This window comes from Lissotriton helveticus, chromosome 6 (genome assembly GCF_964261635.1).
Source record: "Lissotriton helveticus chromosome 6, aLisHel1.1, whole genome shotgun sequence".
Taxonomy (NCBI): Eukaryota; Metazoa; Chordata; class Amphibia; order Caudata; family Salamandridae; genus Lissotriton; species Lissotriton helveticus.
The window spans coordinates 87,100,567-87,123,783 of record NC_136067.1 but is presented as its reverse complement, the minus strand read 5'-3'; the positions used below and the strand labels follow the sequence as shown (position 1 = coordinate 87,123,783).

At 48.2% G+C, this 23,217-nt stretch overlaps 1 protein-coding gene across 1 annotated transcript in view; it reads left to right on the top strand.

Annotated features, from left to right (window-relative positions):
- LOC144762258 (calpain-1 catalytic subunit-like) overlaps positions 1–23,217 on the top strand; it is a 434,899-nt gene that overhangs the window by 372,666 nt on the left and 39,016 nt on the right. The window contains exons 16-17 of the mRNA XM_078647403.1: positions 752–809; positions 1,724–1,788. Coding sequence (XP_078503529.1) covers positions 752–809; positions 1,724–1,788 — 123 coding nt within the window. The remainder of the gene's footprint in view (positions 1–751; positions 810–1,723; positions 1,789–23,217) is intronic.

The following is a 23,217-nucleotide window of genomic DNA, read 5'->3' as shown; positions in this document are numbered from 1 at the left end:
CTGTCTCTTGAAGAGAGATCTTTTGTTCACAATATTGTTGGTTGAAACCCCTCTATTTTACGTAGTCAATGTCTGGGAGGGGGGGGCAAGAGAACTTTGCTATTTTTAAAAAGTAACATCATCAGGCAGCAGATTCTGTCTGTGAGAATTGATTGAAAGTGATTACTGGCTCATGGGCAGATCACCTTCAGCGTTGCGTTCTGCTGTAGGCAAGATCTTCACTCCTGGGAAGGGGTCGCAGTACCGTAGAGATTCCCCTTATTGCGGTCTTCCTTTCACTGAGAAAACCTCAAAAGTGATGGGTAGAATACTTGAATTAAATTGTATTTACTCTGAACTGTATTCCCATCCATCATTTTGTTTGTTTACTATTCCATTGCAGTGACGAGGCTTGTGGATCTCGGCCTTGGTCCTGCTGACATAGTAACAGTCCAGCTTTATCCCATCTGAGTGGGATACATGCAGCCCAGCCATGGATCAGCGTTATCGGGCCTCGTTAGTGTAGTGTGGCTGCGGGACCCATAATAAGTTACAGTGCCCCCTTCTGGGTATGCTGACAGAACAACTATGGAATAAAGTGTCCCATCAATATTTTGATCTGTCACAGGATCTAGTCCCCAGCACCACTATTTCAGTGCTTTAGAAGAGCTTGTGCAATATTTTAGGACCCTGTAAGTCTTGTGCGTGGGTGCTGGGGCCACTGTACAATGAACAGCGAAAGACTCACCTACCTCATCTGATTCTTCCGCAGGACATGGAGATCAGCGTCTCTGAACTCCGGACCATTCTCAACAGAGTTGTGACCAAACGTAAGTATGGAGCCTTGCAGAAGTCCTGAGATCCAGCTCCCTGATGCACGAAGAAGGGCAGCAGGAAGGGCGAGTTGCAGATCTGGGCAGGCACAAGGAGGATTAGGCATGCACAGTGCTCTTTAGCTCCTCGGCCGCCTTTCCGCTTTAAGAGCCAGTACATACACATGGTGGTGGGTTAGGGTGGAGAGAATCAGAGATGCAGTAGGTGACAAATATTTGCAATTGGAGAGTATGATAGGGGGATAAAGTGACTTGACAAGGAGGGTGAATGTACACAGGGGAATATGACATGATTACAAGGCACGGAGGGGGTTATCCTAATAGCATATGTGGGGGTAGTGATAGGGGATGGTGTGCATTAGGCCTTTGGGGACATGCTATTGTATGCTTGAATGTGAAGATAAGCTCCACACATCAGAGAAATGGAGAAGAGGATATCTGATACTTGGAGATGGGGTGGACCGGATCAGGCATGCGTTTGGGTGGCAGAAGTAGGGGTGAGCAAATGAGCTTGCCTGTGTGGCAAATAAAAATAGGCCATTTTAAAATGTACAGAACATTGTTAGAATTGTAATCTATGTTTAAAAGATGAGTTTCCATTATCCAATGGCCAATGCTAGTGCGTTATTCCAATGACCATCTCAATCCAACCTATGGGTGCCGTCCCTTCCTACCCCCTGAACGCCCCATTCCTCCCGGCAGACACCTGTGCCGCTCCCCTCTAGGTTACATATTTTACAGATCTTCCGCTGCCTTTGGCCGCTTGTGTTAATCCACTGTTTTTCCCATTGGTTCCTCTTGTGCAGTTCTTAGAGTATTAGCAATCCACGTATCACAGGTATGGACTCTGTCAGGCTGACATGAAGGTAAGGTTTGCAGAACTAGCACTAACGCTGACCTTTGCCCCCTAGACAAGGACCTGAAGACAGACGGCTTCAGCATGGAATCCTGCCGCCAGATGGTCAACCTGCTGGATGTATCCTTCCATGGTGTCTACTTCATTTATTTGTAGTTTTTAGGTCTCGCACCTGCGACCATCGTGAAGCGATGTCGCTGCGAGACCTATAGTTGTCGAGTCTGCTTTCAAGGAGACAGGAGATGGGCACGCGCAGGCTGCAGGCCAGGATTGGGTTGCGCGCGTTCACCACGTGACTTACAGTCACGCGCTGTTCATCTCCTGTCTCCCTTGCAAGCCTCAGCCGCCACACACACACACACACGCACACACACACACACGCACACACGCACGCACACACACACACACACACACACACACACACACGCACACACATACACACACATATCCCCCCTCCACTCACCGGGCTCTTTTGTCGCGTAGCTGCGCTACTACAGGCTCCGCACTCGCCTGGTGTTTTCTCCCCCGCATCACCACACGCGGGGCTTCCCTCAGGCCTGGGAGCCCCGCGTCACCGCTGCTCCTCTGTGCCAGCCACTCCGTGGGCTTCCCGCAAAAGGCGGAAGTCCCACCCCATGACGTGACGCTCCCGAACTTCCGGTTTAGCCAGCCAGAAGGTGAGACAGCAACTACGCAGGGACCGAGGAGAGACGTCTAGGTGCATTTGGAGTAACTTTTGACCCCTTTCGAGCTAGAAACACTATTCTTTTGTTCAAATCTGTAGCATAAGCAGCAGGGGTGGTTTATGTGGCAAATGCAGAAAGTCCATAATTATGTGGAAAATACTTCAGCAGCAAAATTGCAAAGTTCCAGTTAAGTTAAAACAACGTATAAAGTGCATAAATAGCAATAGGGTCTCAGCGCCGAGTGGTCCTGAGTATAAGAAACACTGCCACAAAAGGATGTAACATGTAATATAAATCACAGGTCACAGACAGACAATATGTACGTCACAGCCTTACAGACATGTCGCAGCGCACAGAGGCCGGGCTGGAGGCGCTGACACCCTGAAGGCCTGAGGCACTTCATCCAGACATAAGCCGAGGGGATGACATGAAAGGCCGTTGAATCCGAGCATGTTTACTCAGCCCCGGCCCCTCCTCCCCCACCTCACCCCCTCTCCCCCGTGGCTCCCTCGGGCCCACACAAGGGACGGCTTTAAAAGGCCAGGACTGTCTAGCCTCACACCCTAGAGACAGAGCAGCCGAGAGGAGCCTTCGTCACACCCTAGACAGGAGCATCGCATGCAGGAGCTAGGTGAGTGCGTTTCGAGGCGCTGTGAGGGCAGGGGGCGTCTTTGCAAGGGGGGGGAGTCTGTGCAAGGGGGGTCTGTGCAGGGGGGTTTGTGCAGGGGGCGTCTGTGCATGGAGGGTCTCTGCAGGGAGGTCTCTGCAGGGGTTCTGTGCAGGGAGCGTCTGTGCAGGGAGGGTCTGTGCAGGGAGGGTCTGTGCAGGGAGGGTCTGTGCAGGGAGGTCTCTGCAGGGAGCGTCTGTGCAGGGAGGGTCTGTGCCACCACCACCCACCAGCCCCAGCCCCATACCAGCCACCATCGGCCACCAGCCACCACCACCCCCCAGCCACATACCAGCCACCCCCCCCCAGCCCCATACCAGCCACCACCCCCAGCCCCATACCAGCCGCCACCTGGCCACCAGCCACCACCCCCCAGCCCCATACCAGCCGCCACCCCCAGCCGCCACCAGCCACCACCCCTCAGCCCCATACCAGCCACTACCACCCCCCAGCCCCATACCAGCCACCAACCCCAGCCCCATATCAGCCGCCACCCGGCCACCAGCCACCACCACCCAGCCCCATACCAGCCGCCACCCGGCTCCACCTTCATTATTCCTAGTAAAAAACATTAGAAAAATCACAGACAAACTTGAAACATTGAATATAGCAGTAAATGTGATTAGCATGCACGGTAAAGTATGTTCCACAGTTGCCCTAATGACTTGACTGCTAATTAAATAAACAAGCATTTGCAATGCAATAGGTCTCGCGTTTGCAAGAGTTTAAGCTATTGGCATTGTAAATGACAATGCCTTTTATTTATGTTTTAAAAACGAACACTTAAAATAAAGGCATTGTCATTTACAACGCCAATAGCTCAAACTCTAGTAAATGCGAGACCTATTGCATTGCAAATGCTTGTTGATATAGCATCAGCCATCACTGGAAGTGGGGTGTCTGGGCGCTTAACAAAGTGTTTGAATTAGCACAGGACAAATGTACAATACAATCAAAGGAGAAGAGATGTGACCATGAAGCATGAACAGGAGAAAGAGCTGTCTTGGTGTATCTAAAGATGAACAAGGTCAAGATTAGCTGTGAAGAACAGAATGTATGTTAATGGAATAGCATCATCCTGGTCTGCTGGCTCCGTGGACTAATGCATCCTCTCCTGTGTTTGACATCCTGGTCACTGGCTCAAATCCATGGTATTGACTCAGCCTTTCATACTTCCAATGGCGATAAATTTAGTTGAAGTTTAATAAAAGGGGACCCCCTGCTAAGTGCGAGCGTTCTGGGGGCATGGAAAACAGCAACTAGTGCAAAAACTCACCCCCAACCCGAGAACTGTTTATTAAGCAAGCGAAAGTCCCTACAACAGAAGCAAAGCTATCCTTCAGCCAGCCCTCGCATAACTGCCTTCACAGGAATGCTTGCGAGTAATCTAGAACCCAGACCGCAGGCTAATCTTACATTCCAACTTCTGCCATGAAGCTTTTACAAAGCACAACAGGGTCCCATAGGGTGGCATAATACATGCCGCAGCCCTTAGCGACCCTCTGTAGTACCCATGCTCTAGGGACCCTGTTTACTAGGGATTTATAGAGGTACTAAAGTCTTTGCCAATTGGCGTACAATTGAACAGCTAATTTTTGTAGGGAAAGAACAGTGGCACTGGAGCCTGGTTAGCAGGCTTCAGTGCACTCTCAGAGTTGAAAACCAGCACCTAGTTGTTCTAAAGGGGGCACAAAGTGGGTTGACAACTGCAACAAAAGTCTAGTTTCCTACACTTGCTAGAGAGTAGACTGAGTGCCGACTCGGAGAGATTCAAGACCTGACGCAGCATATCTGATAGAGACGTCTAGCCGCAGATTCCTTCAAACCAATGGAACACAGAGGAGGTAAGAGACCCCATGGTGATAGAGAAGGGGAGGGCGGGTGTTTAAAAACACAAATAGAACCCACTCTGTACAACTCAGAGCATAGGGTTGGAAAGGATACATGAGCATACCGTCCAATTACGAGACTGGATGGAGTAGAGCTATGAAAACAGAATGAAGCATCAGCATCCTGTGTTGGAGTGAAGTGAAAGCATCACCCTGCAGAAGGATCAAGTCACCCGGAGGGAGGCGAGCGTAGAAAGCCCAACCTGAAAAGGTCCTTGTAGAACGGGGAGGACGGGCGGGCGTTAAGGTATCTGCGGCTAGACTATGTCTCTACCAGATACATCGTTAACGAAGGTAAGTGACTCGTTCATCTGATAGAGACGTCTAGCCACAGATTCCTTAACTTAGAATAGATACCAATGCCATACCCATAGAGGAGGCGGGTCTGTGACTGAACCCCAATAAGTTTCACAGGCAACATAGCCATCAACAAGGTGATGACCCACGGTGGGGACCGCAAACCAGCGCAGCCACACCAGACCATGAAGCTCAGAAAGAGCGAAAAACATTGGGAGGCAAAGGTACCACAAACCGTCAAAGAACAGCATGAAAACCCCTGTATGTATACCGGGTGAGAGAAAGAAAACATACGCTAGATATGTATGTGTGAAAGGGAAAGTTCATGACTTCGCAAGAAGTGGAACTGAACCCAGGGACTGATTGATCCGCAGGATTTGGTGTGCTGTCTGCAAGTAAAACCCAGAGAGAAGACAAACCGGTAGGACAGAATCAACACATACCGGTCCAGTATGCACAACAGTGGAAAAAGCACAGTTGAATCCTATACCAGCCAAATATATAGGACAGTATTGGCAGGATGCCCATCCATGAACAGAAAGTGCCAGTAGTAGTAGAAACAGAAGACACAGCATTGGAGATTCACTCTGTTATGAGGGATGTGAAAGGGCTGACGGCAACCATCAGAAGCACCCAAAACAGGACTACAGTAAGAATGATAGTCAAGTGGAAGTCTGGACGAAACAGAAGCATACCGTGCGGACGGTAGAACCACACGAAGTAGAACAAGAACCCTCCTGTAGGGTTGCGTGAGCAGCCCAGAAGCGAGAGATGCAATAGCAAGAAGGCAACCGGCAAAAAGGGCACCAAGCAAGCTGGACATCCACATAAGAGCACTTAGGCGAGCAGACCGGGTCAATGACCATGGACACCGAATGAAGGAACGTTGACAGCACGATTTTGCTGTGTAACAGCACAGCAGATATAGAGGCGAAGAAGAATTTCGAGAAATGAAGCGTAACACAGAGGACTCGAAAAGTACCAACACTCATGAGGAAGCAGAAGTGGACAGAACAATGTCCAGACTAGTAAGCCACAGTAGCCCCTCACCCGGGAGGAGCAACAGTCCCCCTCAAGATAGAGGAGGAGACGAAGCTAGACATGACAGACGGAAACAGACAGGACCAACCGAATGGTCCAAGGACTCGAGAAGCGAGTATCCTAAAGAGGACACTCCCCTTGAGAGTGGTACAGCAGAAATCCAAGCAGAAGTGTGTGAAACACCTGTGCGAAAAGCAGCAGGGAATGTGTAAAAATTCCTGTTGGTAAAGTGCACCGAAAACGAGGGCACAAGGCAAGGTACAGTAGAGAGGTACAGGGCGAAGCCGCCACATTCAAAGACAAGCCCAGTAAGGGCTGAAGTACGATTTTTTTTTTTACCCCAACCCTTAGAGGGGAGGGGAGAACTAGCACCACAGAAGTGTTAGAAACAACCAAAACACCCTATGATAGCAATTATACCAGGGAGATTCCCAGGTTGCGCCAACACTAAGAAGCGTACCACACAATGGTTGTATCTTGGTGCAAAAAGAGGCTAGGGATTCAGTGGTGAGAACTGCACCTGAACTGAACAGAACAAGGGCCTTAAGATAGTGACTGGCAAAAGAACAGCAGCCATCAAGGGCAAGAGGATCACAGCGACGCTGAAAAATGACCCCGTGAATACAGGCGAGGCAGAAGCCATACCGTAAGGAACCCATACATTAGCTTCAGTTGCCATCCGGGGATGTGACATTAACCCATTCGTAGGGGATGGCGGGAGACTAATCCGTCCACTAGACAGCAACAGAGGAGGAGCCAGAGGCTGATCCGGAGTCCACGCCACACAAGGTACCTGCACCATGGGCCAAAATGGCCGTAGATCAGGGGAGTCCAGAGGAGCGTCCGCGTGTGGCATAAGAGGAGGCGTAGGCGCTGGCATCGGCGTCTATCGACGCTGCGTGGGAGTCGCATCGACGTCCGAGGAGTTGGATGGAATATCAACCTCCTGAAATAGAGTAGACGTGGAAGTGGGCACCGATGTTGACGGACGTTGAGCCGGAGTCTTCTGGACGTCCTCGACCTCCAAGGGGGAATCGGGCTGGGCGCCGTCTGACGTCGACACCACTGCAACATGGGGGGAACAGGGCGTCGAGCCTGGCGCAGCCTCCAACATTGACACAGGACACCGCTCAGGGCTATGCGGAGACTGACGAGGTGGGCTAGACTGACAACTGGGAGGACCCACTGGGCTGTGTCCCGTCGGCATCGATGTACACAGCTGGGGCGGAGGACGAATCCGCCGGCGAAGACCCGACATGAGTGCCTTCCACCTCTTTGGGACCCGAAGGCGCACCAGGGAGAGGGGGGACCCAAAGAAAGAGCAGAGTGCTTCAGAATAAGCCTCCACCGGAAAGGGGGAGTACGGAGGAGACGACCTTCGGATGCTTGTTCCCGGCAGGGGGCGAGAAGAGCAGGCGCCGGCATCCAGAGTATGGGAGGAAGACCTCCTGGACTTACGTTTATGTTTCCCTGCTTCCGAACGATGTCTGCGGGAACGACCTCGGGAGTGGGCTTGATCCCAAGAGGGAGAACGGCGATGCGAAGGTGCAGGACCGGACAGCTGTGTGGCCAGCAATTTCATCTGACGCTCCCGTAAGGACTTTGGTTTCATCCGCTGACAATCGTTGCACTCTTTGGAGTCGTGGTGCACTCAGAGGCACCACATACATATGGCGTGCAGGTCCGTTACCGACATCTGCACAGGTCTCACACGCCTTAAAGCCCAAAGGCATCGCACACTGTTCCGGGACGCCGAAGGCGTCGAGAAGACCCGAAAAACAGGTCAAGGAACTGCTGGTTTTCCAGGAACCGCGTTGGGACGTAGAAAAGAAGAAAACTGACGTCCGCGCGCTGGGAGGGGCATATATGGCTCCGCCGACTTCATGTCCGTGGACCGTGGACGACGTCAGGGTGGTGCCGTGCGGCGGCGCCGCCCCCAGCACGCAAAGGTACTGCTGCAGATAGTTTTCCAGATCCAGTCTGATGCCTGGGGATATTCTAAGTTAAGGAATCTGCGACTAGACTATGCCTCTACCAGATACATCGTTACCGAAGGTAAGTAACTCGTTAATTGTGTGAAGCTCTCAAAAGCAGGGAGGCGGCAGCAGTAACTAATAACACACAGAATGCGGTCTTTGTTGGTCCAGAGCTTAAATTGAGGTCGCAACCTACCAGACAGCACAGCTGTGTGGTATACGGAAGACATCTTGTGGAATTTCAGAAAGTTGACATGAAAATGCATTCTGCTTATCGCTTGCCAGTCAGTCAAAATCTTTATTCGATTGTAGGTTTTACAATCATAAAAGTGCAATTTATAAACACACGATAAAAATAACATTAAAAACAATTCACTTCGATTGGCAAATAGAGACACAGTATACAGTACAATATATTAGGCAGTACGAGCATGGGCAACATGTGATTAAAAATATAAATAACTGTAATATTAAAATCACCTAAAAGAAATGCAGTGTAATTAGCCATCCATGCTTTTCCTAAAGCTGATGGCTTTTTAAAGAAAATTACAAACAAATAAAGTGCAATCGCTATTCAGTAGTTGTAAGTAATAAAGTGCAGGTTTAATTTGTGAAAAACTCAGCTTTTTGAGGCACGGTTTGAGGTATAATTTCCGTGGGATCGAATAATAGGGGAAAATGAAAAAGAAGTGTGCCAGGTCTTGTGGAGACTTTCCGTCGCAGCCACAAGCTGGCAACACTTCTCCCCGTTGAGCCCCACTGGGGACTGCCAGTAAAAGATGGAAGAGGTCAAAGCGGAACCTTATTAACAAAAATCTTTCATAACTGGACATAGACCAAGTCAGGTAAGGTTCCATTTGCAAGCAGGTTTTTAATAGAAAATGTTTCCTAACACTGGCCTTCTGCATCTCAACCTCTTCTCTGTCAGTACCTCTTAACAATAATATAGCGTTCTTAACCAAACTAACATCTGATTTTGTAATTAAATTTGGGGCATAAAACAGATCCTGTCGGTCAATTGCCGTTAGGCTGTCCTTTATGTACTTCACCCACGGTATTTTGAACCTCCCATCTAGCTGTAAGGCTTCTTTCATTATAGCATGTGTTAATGGGATGTCATTGTTCAGCCAGCAATTCAGCCAGCATATAACAGGGCTTACTGCTATTCTGTCACCTAAGTGGGGGATCCCTAGCTCCTCGTGAACCGAGAAGTTCCCAGTACCCCTGGGAAGTCTCAGAATCTTTTTTAGAAAGTTATTTTCTGTGACCTCTAGGTCTTTACTCTTACGATAACCCCAAAGCTCACTCCCATAGCAGGCACCAGCCACGCTTTTTGCTTGGTACAGTTTGAGCAATGCGGCCAACGGGCAGTTGCCGATTTTTTTTGCAAAGCCAAGGATGGCCGCATTGACCCTTACTGTTGCTCCCTTCTTCTTGGAGACTGCAGGGCCCCAAGACAATTTATTATCAAGCAGAACCCCAAGGTAAGAGAAGGAATTGGTTGATGGTATTTTCTCGCCATTTATACTAAAATGGTCGATTTTCAAACCACCCTTGCCTACTTTCATGACGAAGGACTTGGCATTGTTTATGCTCAAGCCACGTGACTCCATAAATTTGTGGAAGGAGTTTAAAAGTTTCTGGAGACCGATTGCTGCTCTTGAAATAAGAACAGCATCGTCTGCGTAGAGTAATACAGGTACCCCTCTACGCTCAACTAAGGGATAATCTGCTTCTACGTTAAGGAGATAATCCTCCAGTTCGTTAATATACAGGTTAAATAAAAATGGGGCCAAGATGCAGCCCTGTCGGACACCTCGATTTATTTTAAATTCGTCCGTTACGTTAAGGTCTTGGGAGTAACGGACATTCGCTCTAGTATCTGTATGCAGATCAGCGAGGAAGTGGACAAGGTTACTCTCTACACCCATTCTCAGCAAGGCAGCCCAGAGTAGGCTTCTGTCCACACAGTCAAATGCGGACGACAGGTCCATAAATGCCATGTAGACAGTGCCTTGTCTTGCCAGTGTATACTTGCTAAGGATAAGATATAGGTTCAGGCACTGCGTAATGGTCGAATGTCCTGATCTGAACCCATATTGTATGGGTGAAAGGATGTTATTATCTTTAGCCCAAGTGGATAACCTGTTGAGAATTACGCCCCCCACCACTTTAACTACTGAGTTTAATAAAGAAATAGGCCTGTAACATAACGGGCTACTGCGATCGCCCTTCTTAAAAATGGGGACTATGGTAGAAAGACCCCAGATTCTGGGGCACCCAGTTGTCGCCGCTGCATTAATTACAGCGGTAAGAACCGGAGCCCAGAAAGGGGTACTGGACTTAAACAGATCCGGTGGTAGTCCATCCGGACCTGGGGCCTTGTTGGTGGTTAGACCCTGTATTCCCCTAACAATCTCTTGTACTGTGAAGCACAATGGAGTCACAGTTGAAGATAAAACATCAAAGTCTGCCCGGTGCTCGTTACTCTTAAAAATTGCACTGAAGTGGGACATCCACTCCCCCTCTGAGATGTTTGTTCCAAGGGCTGTGTCATTTGGATTGTCAAACAAAGGTTTGTTAATTATTTGCCAAAACTTGCTGCTATTCCCCAGCACTGTGGTGTCTAAGAGGGATTCAATGACATTGGCCTTGATTTCCTTTTTTCTGGTAGCTGTGGCTTTCCTATAGGCCATGCGGAGATTTCTTATCAGATCACAGTCTCTGGGTTTGGATTTTAATGCCCGTTTCAAATCCCTACTTGCCTTAGAGCAATTTTGATCAAACCATTTGGAGTTATTCTCACTATCTCCCTTGGTAGGCACTGTGAGCATGGAGCCAATTTTAGTGACCAGCCCCTCGAACCTGGACAGAATGTACACAGGGCTTGATTCAGGCAATAAACAAACAGATAGCTCCTCTTCACATGCACTGGTTATTTTCGTGTACAGGGTATCTTGGTTGATCATTGACCATCTAATGCGTCGTCTGCCATTTACACACCTTAGCGTCCCATGGTCAGTGCGTGACTGTCGTTTTGCTAAAAGTGGTCCACCCAACTTTAAAAGAAGTGGATTATGATCACTGTAAACGCTAGTGAGAATAGTGAAATGCAAGACCCAATGAACAACGTCCGGAGACATTAGTATATGGTCAATAAAGGTTCCCTGCCCATGTCCTTTAAAGGTAGGAGTCTCAAAAATGTTTGTATCGGGGACCAGCGACATGGCTACAGTCAGATTGTATTCGTTCACCAAGTCGTTTAAGTTCTTACCGCCCCTACTATGAGAGAAGTGAAAACCATCCTCGATATTACACCCTAGAGACCCCATTGGCGTCTTCGCTGGGTTTCCACATGGTTGGACGTTAAAATCACCTGCTAGCAACAGATATCGTGAAACAATATAGACATTTTTGCTCAATATATCAAGTAGGGAGGCAATGTTACAAACTTCGTTACTGCTAGTTGCATTATAGAAGTTGACCAATGTCAGCACATTCTTACCATTTTTTATATCAATCATCTGTATATTCAAGTTAACATTGTGACAGTTGCTTATATTACAGCACAGACCTTGGTTAATAAAAATGGCTAAGCCACCCTTGGCTCTGCCCCTGGTCGAAGCAACCGCTGGGTTAATAAAACTTAGAAAACCCTCAATGTGGACATTTTTGTTCTCCATCCAAGTTTCTTGAAGACACACAATGCTAAATTTATTAATGAATGTAAGCCATGCTGGGTCTCGTAGCTTATTTGCCAAACCTGCGATATTCCATGAAATTAGATTGACACATTCCTCAAGTGCAGGGCAAATAACCGGCTCTCTAGTAAGTGGAGTAGATATTAAAGTAGGCAACGCTTCGCCAGTTACCGCCAGATCCAAAATACTCATTACAGTTAATTCCCTATACTCTGATGCCCCATACTGGGTGTGAGAATTCACGGTTTTAAATAAAGGATCCGTTATTAACAATGGTGTGTTGGGATTGTTTTCATGGTTACCTGCTGAGCATTCTGTCTTATTTGTACCACATTCTGAGACATCATTTACTGTCCTTACATCATCCGCAAATATTAAAGGCACCTCGATCTCCCCCAAGAACACTGAAGGGGACACTTTAGGTGAACTACTGATTGTATCACCAATTATAGGAGCAATGAACATGCCTTTTCCGCTACAACAACGTCCCAACTTCACAAATGGCCTTATGGTACTTAAGGCTCTATCCCCACCCCCCGTGTCTGCGGTACTCCTTAGGCATCAGTCACAATCTTCCAAGCCACTAAACGCCTCGAACCTATTAGAGAGCTCCAGAGGCGTAAATGGTAACAAGCTTGACATATTCCCAAATGAGCCTGTTATGTGGTGAAAAGGTATAGTATTCCACCCATGTATAACTGGGAAAGAGGCCGGTTGATACATGTATGCGGGATTTAAAGCAGACTCAACATTATGGAAATGGGAAGAGGTGAAAGGGTTGTTATTGAGATGCTGTTGGGGGAGGACCGTAGATCTAGGATAGAAGTACGTCAGGGGGCGTGGTACTACACAATTCTTTTCATTACCATATGGCCAGTTCAAGATGTGATGTACAGCTTTTCTGTCTCTGAAATTTATAACTACGACATCACCGCCAATGTCCTTCGCTCTGCCCCCCAACCAGGACAGGCGCCGGACATGGACTATCTCTCCATTAATTGCAGTGGGTTTAGGTCTATAGAGGGAGAGCCAATGCGTTATTTTGTTTTTTAATTGTGAATAACCCTCTCGTTTGCCATTAGGCAGTTCCGGGACCCCAGTAAGTATAACCACATACGGTAATGCTTCTGGGGGGAGTTCTGTAGGAGGTATCCTAGAGTGGCCCCCACTGCCCCAATTATTTTCCTTCCCTTCAGGTCTGGGGAGTCCGTCCGGGAAAGTACTAGGTTCCCTAGATGGATTAATATTTGTATTACTAGGTGGTATTAAAGTAGTAAGTCTGCCCTGGCCAATAGAAGAGGCTGTTGGTAAAGATTTATTGCTGGTATTGCCAGCATGAACTTTCGGGGCCACATTTGGGGGGTTCAGGGCAGCTGGAGTTACAACAGCTGCCTGGCTATTGCTTGTGCTAGGTTTCGGTAGTAGTATAGGGCCCACAGTATTTTTTAGGGGGGGTTGGGTAGTTGTATTGACTTGTTGGTGTTGTGCTTTAGGTTGACCCTGTAAACATACAAAGTTCCCTAGCGCAGTCAGATCCCCCTCAATTTTACCTAGTCTTTGCTCCATCCCCTTAAATCTTTCTGCCAATGCAAGCATATAGCTACGTATGATCAGTTCAATGTTATCCAGAAGTGACTTAGGAGTGGTGGATTGCGAGTCCACCTCCATCTGGATATGGGAAATGTCTGAGTCTAAAATTACTTGAGCTGGAAATGTCGGAGGAACAGAACTAGCAGTTATAGCTTGAATGGTGTCTAAAGCTCCCGTTGAAGTTGTAGTAACAGTGTTCGTCTTTTTACCAAACTCGGAGTGACTTATCTTGGGCTTATTCACAGTTGTTGTTTTCCTTCTTCTTTTAGGTGGAGGGGGCCCAAGCATTTTTTGTGTCACTAGCGACAAGTTTTTGCCTCTTACAACTTTACCCGGCCTTATAGTGGGAGAAATCAGGGACTTTGGTGTGTTGTTGGCAGCAATATTCACTGGTGAGGTGGCTAATTGAGTTTGGGAGGGTGACACTGCCGGGGCTAGACAATCTTGAAAAAGCAAAGGAACACTGGGGGTCGGTGAGATATTGACTACTGAAGGGCTGATCACATCGTCGATCAGAGAGACAGACATTATAGGTTCAGAGAGGGTTCTGTTTTTTATACGTTCAATGGACCGGCGGCGATCGGCCCTCCTCTCAGCTAATGTGAGCTCCTTATTGCCTTCTATGGCTGGTTTAAAGAAATAGTCATCCAGTGTTCGGTTAGTGATGCTTTTATCCAGCCCCGCTAGGGCAGGGCTTGTAGCTGCAGTAGCCATACAGTGAAGGGGAGTGATGGCAAGGTATATACAAAGCAAAACAAGAACTTACGATGACCTTGTGCCAGGACCTCTGGCCCAGCCCAGCCTCTTCCGGCCGATGAGGGCCACAGAGGGCCCGCCCTTTGCCCGGGCTTAGCCCGGCGCCGCCCCGCGCGCTCCCGCGAGGCGGGAAATGAGGCTCTGATTTTAATGTCTCCTGGCGCTGTGCGGCAGGATGCGACTTCCGGCCGCTGGGGCTGATGGTCAGTGTAGTTCCTAGTCCCCTCGCGGTCTCCCCCGCTCTGCGGCTGCACTCGCGGTGTCAGGAGTGCGTCGGCGGGGGGAGAGCGGGAACAGCAGGGCAGAAGGGCTGCGGCAGACAAAGGCAGCAAACAACGAAGAAGGGTCCACACAGCAAGTGAGTACAGACGAGTCCCCGCTCTGCCGCAAATGAGGCTCTGATTTTAATGTCTCCTGGCGCTGTGCGGCAGGATGCGACTTCCGGCCGCTGGGGCTGATGGTCAGTGTAGTTCCTAGTCCCCTCGCGGTCTCCCCCGCTCTGCGGCTGCACTCGCGGTGTCAGGAGTGCGTCGGCGGGGGGAGAGCAGGGAACAGCAGGGCAGAAGGGCTGCGGCAGACAAAGGCAGCAAACAACGAAGAAGGGTCCACACAGCAAGTGAGTACAGACGAGTCCCCGCTCTGCCGCAAATGAGGCTCTGATTTTAATGTCTCCTGGCGCTGTGCGGCAGGATGCGACTTCCGGCCGCTGGGGCTGATGGTCAGTGTAGTTCCTAGTCCCCTCGCGGTCTCCCCCGCTCTGCGGCTGCACTCGCGGTGTCAGGAGTGCGTCGGCGGGGGGAGAGCGGGAACAGCAGGGCAGAAGGGCTGCGGCAGACAAAGGCAGCAAACAACGAAGAAGGGTCCACACAGCAAGTGAGTACAGACGAGTCCCCGCTCTGCCGCAAATGAGGCTCTGATTTTAATGTCTCCTGGCGCTGTGCGGCAGGATGCGACTTCCGGCCGCTGGGGCTGATGGTCAGTGTAGTTCCTAGTCCCCTCGCGGTCTCCCCCGCTCTGCGGCTGCACTCGCGGTGTCAGGAGTGCGTCGGCGGGGGGAGAGCGGGAACAGCAGGGCAGAAGGGCTGCGGCAGACAAAGGCAGCAAACAACGAAGAAGGGTCCACACAGCAAGTGAGTACAGACGAGTCCCCCCTTATCGCTTGCCATTGGCTTTGTGGTTTGTAACTCGTGTTTTCTGGGTTTCAATTTGCAGGATTTATTTGCTTTAGGCTCTCCAGCTCGAGTTTGTCCCTCCCTATGAGAAAGCCATGTTTACAGTATTCTTCCACAAACTCGTATTCTGTAATAAAAAGCCCTGTAAATCTTATTCTTATCTCGTCAGATTTGCCGGGCATTCAAAGACCGAGATCAAAAGTCAGGCGATGTCCACCTCCCCCAACACACCCGCCACGTCTCTGTGTTTGCTACAGCAGGCCCTGGCATCCACATGAATGTCATCCCGGGCTGTGTTGTACTCCTGGGCTTATGCCAAAGCGATGCATCACTGGGTATGCAAGTTGTGTGCTGTGCACCGATTTGCCTCCATGTCTGCATGCTGAGCAGTGCGTGTGGGTGGGTGGCATACTACGTTCTGGACTAAGACATACTGTTTTGCTGCAACATGTTTGCTAGTTGTTGCGTACCTTCCGTGCTGTGGTGCGTTGTGGATGTGCGGTGCACACTGCCGATGGTGCACAGCTGCACATGCCGATGTATGTTGAGCCGTGGTTCGGACGCCCACTGCATCGTGTTGTCTCAAAACAATGTCAGTGTTGTAGCCATGGTCAGTGTCGCCTCCCGCCCGTCTCAAGTTGCTTGAACCTCTCTTCCCCTTAAAAAAAAAAAAAAAAATGACAAAAGCCAAAATGCTCTTGCATACACGGAAGCGATTTAGTTTTGTCAATGTTTGTTTTTTAACAGGACGGCCATCACCAGATAAACCCCTTCCTTCTAGTTACTTGGCGGGCACGTTTGACATAAATCTCCTGCATCTGCGTCCTAGAAGCCAGTGTGAGCTCATTGAATTTGTCTCCGGACTGTGCATGCTCATTCAAAAATGCATAAAGATCAGATAAGGCCAAACCTAGGTTTGATACCTTTCCGATTGATAAACTCCACAACAAAATTTTAAAAAAAAGCTTTTTGTGCACCAGACAGTCCAAGTGATGCCGTATGAATACAAGCCACTGATATTCAGCATGCATCTTCCTAATTACATTCAGAACAAACATTTCAAATGGTGGCACTGCATATATTTTGTAAGCAGACATCACATGCTCAAAAACATTTTCACAATTCTACAAGCGTGTTTCAAATGCACAAAAGCAAAACAAACAAGTGATGGACGGAATGCGGAACAATGCAAACATTCACCCCAAGTCACAAGGATCTGGGTTTCATCCATCGTTCTTTGGCTCACCACACCACCCCAGTCTAGACCCAGCTATATGCAGATCAGTCTTGACCCTGTTTCTTGTGGGAACAGTCCAGCCCGAACTGCCAAACCAGGCCCTCTCTGGACCGGAAAAAAGCATCCTGGGACCGGTTTCGGGGCATCACCCCCTTCCCGCCAGGCTAGCTTGAATCCAGTGGCGCAGTGAGCCCGGGACCCACGTCTGGGCATGCCCTGCCAACTTGGGGCGACAAAAGCAAAAGAAACAAGTGATGGACGGAATGCGGAACAATGCAAACATTCACCCCAAGTCACAAGGATCTGGGTTTCATCCATCGTTCTTTGGCTCACCACACCACCCCAGTCTAGACCCAGCTATATGCAGATCAGTCTTGACCCTGTTTCTTGTGGGAACAGTCCAGCCCGAACTGCCAAACCAGGCCCTCTCTGGACCGGAAACAAGCATCCTGGGACCGGTTTCGGGGCATCACCCCCTTCCCGCCAGGCTAGCTTGAATCCAGTGGCGCAGGGAGCCCGGGACCCACGTCTGGGCATGCCCTGCCAACTTGGGGCGACAAAAGCAAAAGAAACAAGTGATGGGCGGAATGCGGAACAATGCAAACATTCACCCCCAGTAACCCATGCACGAACAGCTCTTGTATTGACGATAACAAATGATTACCATTAGGAATATATATTAAACAAGCATTGGCAAAGCCAGTAGGTCTTGCCTATGTCATTTCGATTGACATTGTCTTTATCAATTCCCCCAAAATTCATCTGCGAACGAACCACAGCTGGGGGATTAAAAGGAGTTTAATTGCACCAACAGATTCCTACCATTATTTTCTGTTACGGTTTTCCTTTGTAACTCTTGCATTCTCACCTGTTTTATCTACTTATGCTACTTTGCACATTACATTCTTTCTCTTAACCCATTGATAAAGAGTTCTAATGACGCTTACACCGTATAGACCCAGCATCCAGTCACTGACGGCCCTAGTCCCAACAACCATCCAAAAAGTGACGGTCTTAGTCCCAGCATCCGATCACTGACGGTCGTTTGAAAACAGTTGTCTCTACTGTGTATTTATTCTGTCAACATACTTCCGTTGTCTTTTCATGTGTGCTGCTTTTTGCCGCCAGTAGATGGCGCCCCGAGACTGTTACATTTCCTTACGCCGGCCTTTGCTATGGGCGTTCTAGTCTCACTAACCCCTGCTCCTTTCTAAACTCTGTAAGGTTTTCAGCTCCAGTGGAGCTGGAACAATTTTCAGACTGGGGGTGCTCTCCTCAATATTACACCACTGAAATCATAAGGGTTGATTACAAATCAAAGTGTCACACAAAGAGCAAGTGTAGCCCGTGGTGCATTATGGATCACACTGTAGCAAATATATTATTGAAACACGATGTGTTAGCACACTGTCATTTAGAGAGAGTGCATTCACACACAATTAACACTGATATGCAGCTTTACTAATACATACATATATATATAGCACACCAATAATGCGTGGAAATCTAGTTTCACCAAGTAAAGTGTCTTGATTTGTTTGGATCCTATTAAATATTTTTTCCGTCACACATCCGAATTACACAAAAAAATATTTTCCTAGCTGCTGAAATATTTTGAAATATTTGTACAGTTTATTTATAGGTACTTAAATGTGTGTTAGAAAAAAGTGACTTGCAGCCTTTCCTTTCACTCTCATCACCCTAGCAAAATTGTTAGATAGTTCACTTTACAGAATCCTAAAATCCTATAACTTTGCGGTCAGAGAAAGAAAAGTAAACGCCACTCTCCATGTTAAAACAAGAAGCAGTAATTTGTCAGTAGACCTAGTCTGACATTTGACCTCTGTCTCTGAACACAGAACAAATGTTAAAAAATAAAAACAACCATTTTCACCTACTGAACTCCAGCATGGTTTTTTTTTGGGGGGGCTACATCACCCCTACTTTCGGTGCTCATGTCCACTTTATCCCTGCCTTACCGTGCACCTCATCCCTACCTTACTATACACCTACATACCACTCTCTTCTTTCAGTATAATACTAAGATGTACTCGCATCTTCTTATGGTTTCTTGATAAATGTACAATTGTTAATTCTGCAACTGGTATGAGACTCGTTCACCTTTGACCTTTCTTTTCCTTCAATGTTTTTTGCATTATCTACATACAGTACTGCCCTTGGCAATAGGCTGCTCCTTGTATGTCTTGTCTTTGGCCAAGCGTACAGATCATGGGATAGGGTACAGGAGGCATTTACCTGGACTATAATACACATTTGTAGCCGCTGCCAAGGACAGTAATGATTGTTAAAAGCTTTCATTTGGCTTCGGCCTAAAACAAAGTTGAAGCCCTTTAACAAGTACTACAGCCCGAGCAGAACGGCTATAATAGTAAAAGAACATTCCACTCATTGGGGATAAAATATTCTGAATTAAAAAGGGAGAAACGGAAAAACAAACATTGGAATGTTGGTGTAGAAGGTCGGTAAAATCCATTATTGGCCCTTCGTTCTTCAGTAGAGCTCTCAACACTTCAGTGTTGTAATGTGTTGCATCGGCAGATGTGTGTGTGACATGGTACCGTTTTACAATCATAGATAGAACTGGCTTGACACAATCATCAGACAAAATGAAGTGTGTGACCATGTTGAAAACATTACAAGTCCGTGCCGTTGCACCTAGATAGTGATGATCACGTTGTGCTCGCTGTGAGACTAGACTCAGGCGGTGCCTCACTGCTGAGGACCACGTGTGCTCGCTGTGAAACTAGACTCAAGCAGCGCCTCACTGATGAGGACCACGTTGTGCTCGCTGTGAAACTAGACTCGAGCAGCGCCTCACTGATGAGGACCACGTGTGCTCGCTGTGAAACTAGACTCAAGCAGCGCCTCACTGATGAGGACCACGTTGTGCTCGCTGTGATACTAGAGTCAGGCGGCGCCTCACTGATGAGGACCACGTTGTGCTCGCTGTGATACTAGACTCAGGCGGCGCCTCACTGATGAGGACCACGTGTGCTCGCTGTGAAACTAGACTCAAGCAGCGCCTCACTGATGAGGACCACGTGTGCTCGCTGTGAAACTAGACTCAAGCAGCGCCTCACTGATGAGGACCACGTTGTGCTCGCTGTGATACTAGAGTCAGGCGGCGCCTCACTGATGAGGACCACGTTGTGCTCGCTGTGATACTAGACTCAGGCGGCGCCTCACTGATGAGGACCACGTGTGCTCGCTGTGAAACTAGACTCAAGCAGCGCCTCACTGATGAGGACCACGTTGTGCTCGCTGTGATACTAGACTCAGGCGGCGCCTCACTGATGAGGACCACGTTGTGCTCGCTGTGATACTAGACTCAGGCGGCGCCTCACTGATGAGGACCACGTTGTGCTCGCTGTGATACTAGACTCAGGCGGCGCCTCACTGATGAGGACCACGTTGTGCTCGCTGTGAGACTAGACTCAAGCAGCGCCTCACCGATGAGGATCACGTTGTGCTCGCTGTGAGTCGAGACTCAAGCAGCGCCTCACCAATGAGGACCACGTTGTGCTCGCTGTGATACTAGACTCAGGCGGCGCCTCACTGATGAGGACCACGTTGTGCTCGCTGTGAAACTAGACTCAGGCGGCGCCTCACTGATGAGGACCACGTTGTGCTCGCTGTGATACTAGACACAGGCGGCGCCTCACTGATGAGGACCACGTTGTGCTCGCTGTGATACTAGACACAGGCGGCGCCTCACTGATGAGGACCACGTTGTGCTCGCTGTGAGACTAGACTCAGGCGGCGCCTCACTGATGAGGACCACGTTGTGCTCGCTGTGAAACTAGACTCAAGCAGCGCCTCACTGATGAGGACCACGTTGTGCTCGCTGTGAGAGTAGACTCAAGCAGTGACTCACTGATGAGGATCACGTTGTGCTCGCTGTGAAACTAGACTCAAGCAGCGCCTCACTGATGAGGACCATGTTGTGCTCGCTGTGAAACTAGACTCAAGCAGCGCCTCACTGATGAGGGCCACGTTGTGCTCGCTGTGAGAGTAGACTCAAGCAGCGACTCACTGATGAGGATCACGTTGTGCTCACTGTGAAACTAGACTCAAGCAGAGCCTCACTGATGAGGACCACGTTGTGCTCGCTGTGAGAGTAGACTCGAGCAGCGACTCACTGATGAGGATCACGTTGTGCTCACTGTGAAACTAGACTCAAGCAGAGCCTCACTGATGAGGACCACGTTGTGCTCGCTGTGAGACTAGACTCAAGCAGCGCCTCACCAATACCAATGAGGACCACGTTGTGCGCGCTGTACGATGAGACTCAGGCGGCACCTGACTGATGAGGACCACGTTGTGCTCGCTGTGAAACTAGACTCGAGCAGCGCCTCACTGATGAGGACCACGTTGTGCTCACTGTGAAACTAGACTCAAGCAGCGCCTCACTGATGAGGACCACGTTGTGCTCGCTGTGAGAGTAGACTCAAGCAGCGACTCACTGATGAGGATCACGTTGTGCTCACTGTGAAACTAGACTCAAGCAGAGCCTCACTGATGAGGACCACGTTGTGCTCGCTGTGAGACTAGACTCAAGCAGCGCCTCACCAATACCAATGAGGACCACGTTGTGCGCGCTGTAAGATGAGACTCAGGCGGCACCTGACTGATGAGGACCACGTTGTGCTCGCTGTGAAACTAGACTCGAGCAGCGCCTCACTGATGAGGACCACGTTGTGCTCACTGTGAAACTAGACTCAAGCAGCGCCTCACTGATGAGGACCACGTTGTGCTCGCTGTGATACTAGAGTCAGGCGGCGCCTCACTGATGAGGACCACGTTGTGCTCGCTGTGAAACTAGACTCGAGCAGCGCCTCACTGATGAGGACCACGTTGTGCTCACTGTGAAACTAGACTCAAGCAGCGCCTCACTGATGAGGACCATGTTGTGCTCGCTGTGAAACTAGACTCAAGCAGCGCCTCACTGATGAGGGCCACGTTGTGCTCGCTGTGAGAGTAGACTCAAGCAGCGACTCACTGATGAGGATCACGTTGTGCTCACTGTGAAACTAGACTCAAGCAGAGCCTCACTGATGAGGACCACGTTGTGATGGAGCGAGATAGAAAACAAAATTTTGTTTAAACTCGCAAAGTTACATTTCCATAACATGAATAAAATTATTAATGATTTGTGATATGTCGTGCTAATACAACCTAGATTAAACTTTACACGTGGGGGGACTAACATGTGTGCTCATAAACGTGCATATTTGTTGCATCTTTTTGTTCGTGCAAAATAATAAAATAATTTATTGTTTTCGTTTTTGTCATTACTAACTGCTGCAAACTTAAAATAAGCATGTGCTTGTTTTGCTTTTTCTTGTCTGTGTGATGTCATTTCTACTATTCTAGGTGCATATGGGTCTCATAGAAAAACGGAGACTGGTAAATATAAATGCTGCTTTATTTGTTTGCAATGGCTAGGTAACATTTTGATTAATCGGGTGGGTTAATTAATTAGTAAACCATGGGGTGGATACAGAATATACTTTATTTCTTACATTAATACTTTTCTTGTGTTTGTTTTATACTAGAAATCATAAGTTGCCTGCTTTTGAGGCCTAGCTATTTGAGCCGCAAAATAAAAGCCGATCTATAATTCTGCAGAAAGTCACGAGACGCCCATTCTGAATTAAAACGTTTATTGAAGCTGCATTCACAAAGCAAAAACTGATGAGCTGACATCATTCTGTCGGACATGGCCAAGGTCGAAAGTGAACTTTTTGTCAGTCCTTAACTTGGCATCCGCGGAAGTTGCACCGTAAGACTATGGAAGCTGCGAGGATGACTTAAAACAAAGTTGCAATCGCAGGAAGCCTCTGGCTTCACGTGGAAGAGACAATGGTCTTTGTAAGACATGATTTTGTGGAACTTTTTAAGAATCGGGTGACATGTCACTTGTCACTCTCAGCCAATGGGACGTCGAGTATTTCTGAAAACTTTCCTTTGCTAGTTTAGTTAGCGTAGAAAGGTATAAAAAGTCATGCCCTTAGGGTTGGGTTGGCTGCTGCTTTCTGACTTCCCGATGAGGGTGATGTGCTGCTGGACTTTGCGTGGAGCACGTAAGAAACCTCAAAGAACTTTACTTTAATTTCTGTCTATTTAGCTCAGTTAGGGAAATAGGTTTTAGAAATGCTAAACTTTATATAGTTTCTTTAAACTGATTCAATTGCTTAAATTGTACTTTTCTTATTTCTTACCATCATGCTTGCTTTATTGCAAATAAATTTCATTTATAAAACTTACATACCATAATTTAGAAAATAAAATCTTACTTTTGACAAACAAGCTGGTCTTGATTATTTAGAAGTATAGGTTACCATTAGCTAGATCACGTCGCCTATGGTGGTCGTTTAAATGGTTGGGTTTTATTCTTATGACAATATTCTTTCTGCAAATGTATAAAATGTTTATAGTTTGTAAATAATGTGTATATAGAATTATTCTGACCACCTGATTCAGTAGGCCCAAAATATATCAGGTTCATAAATGGGT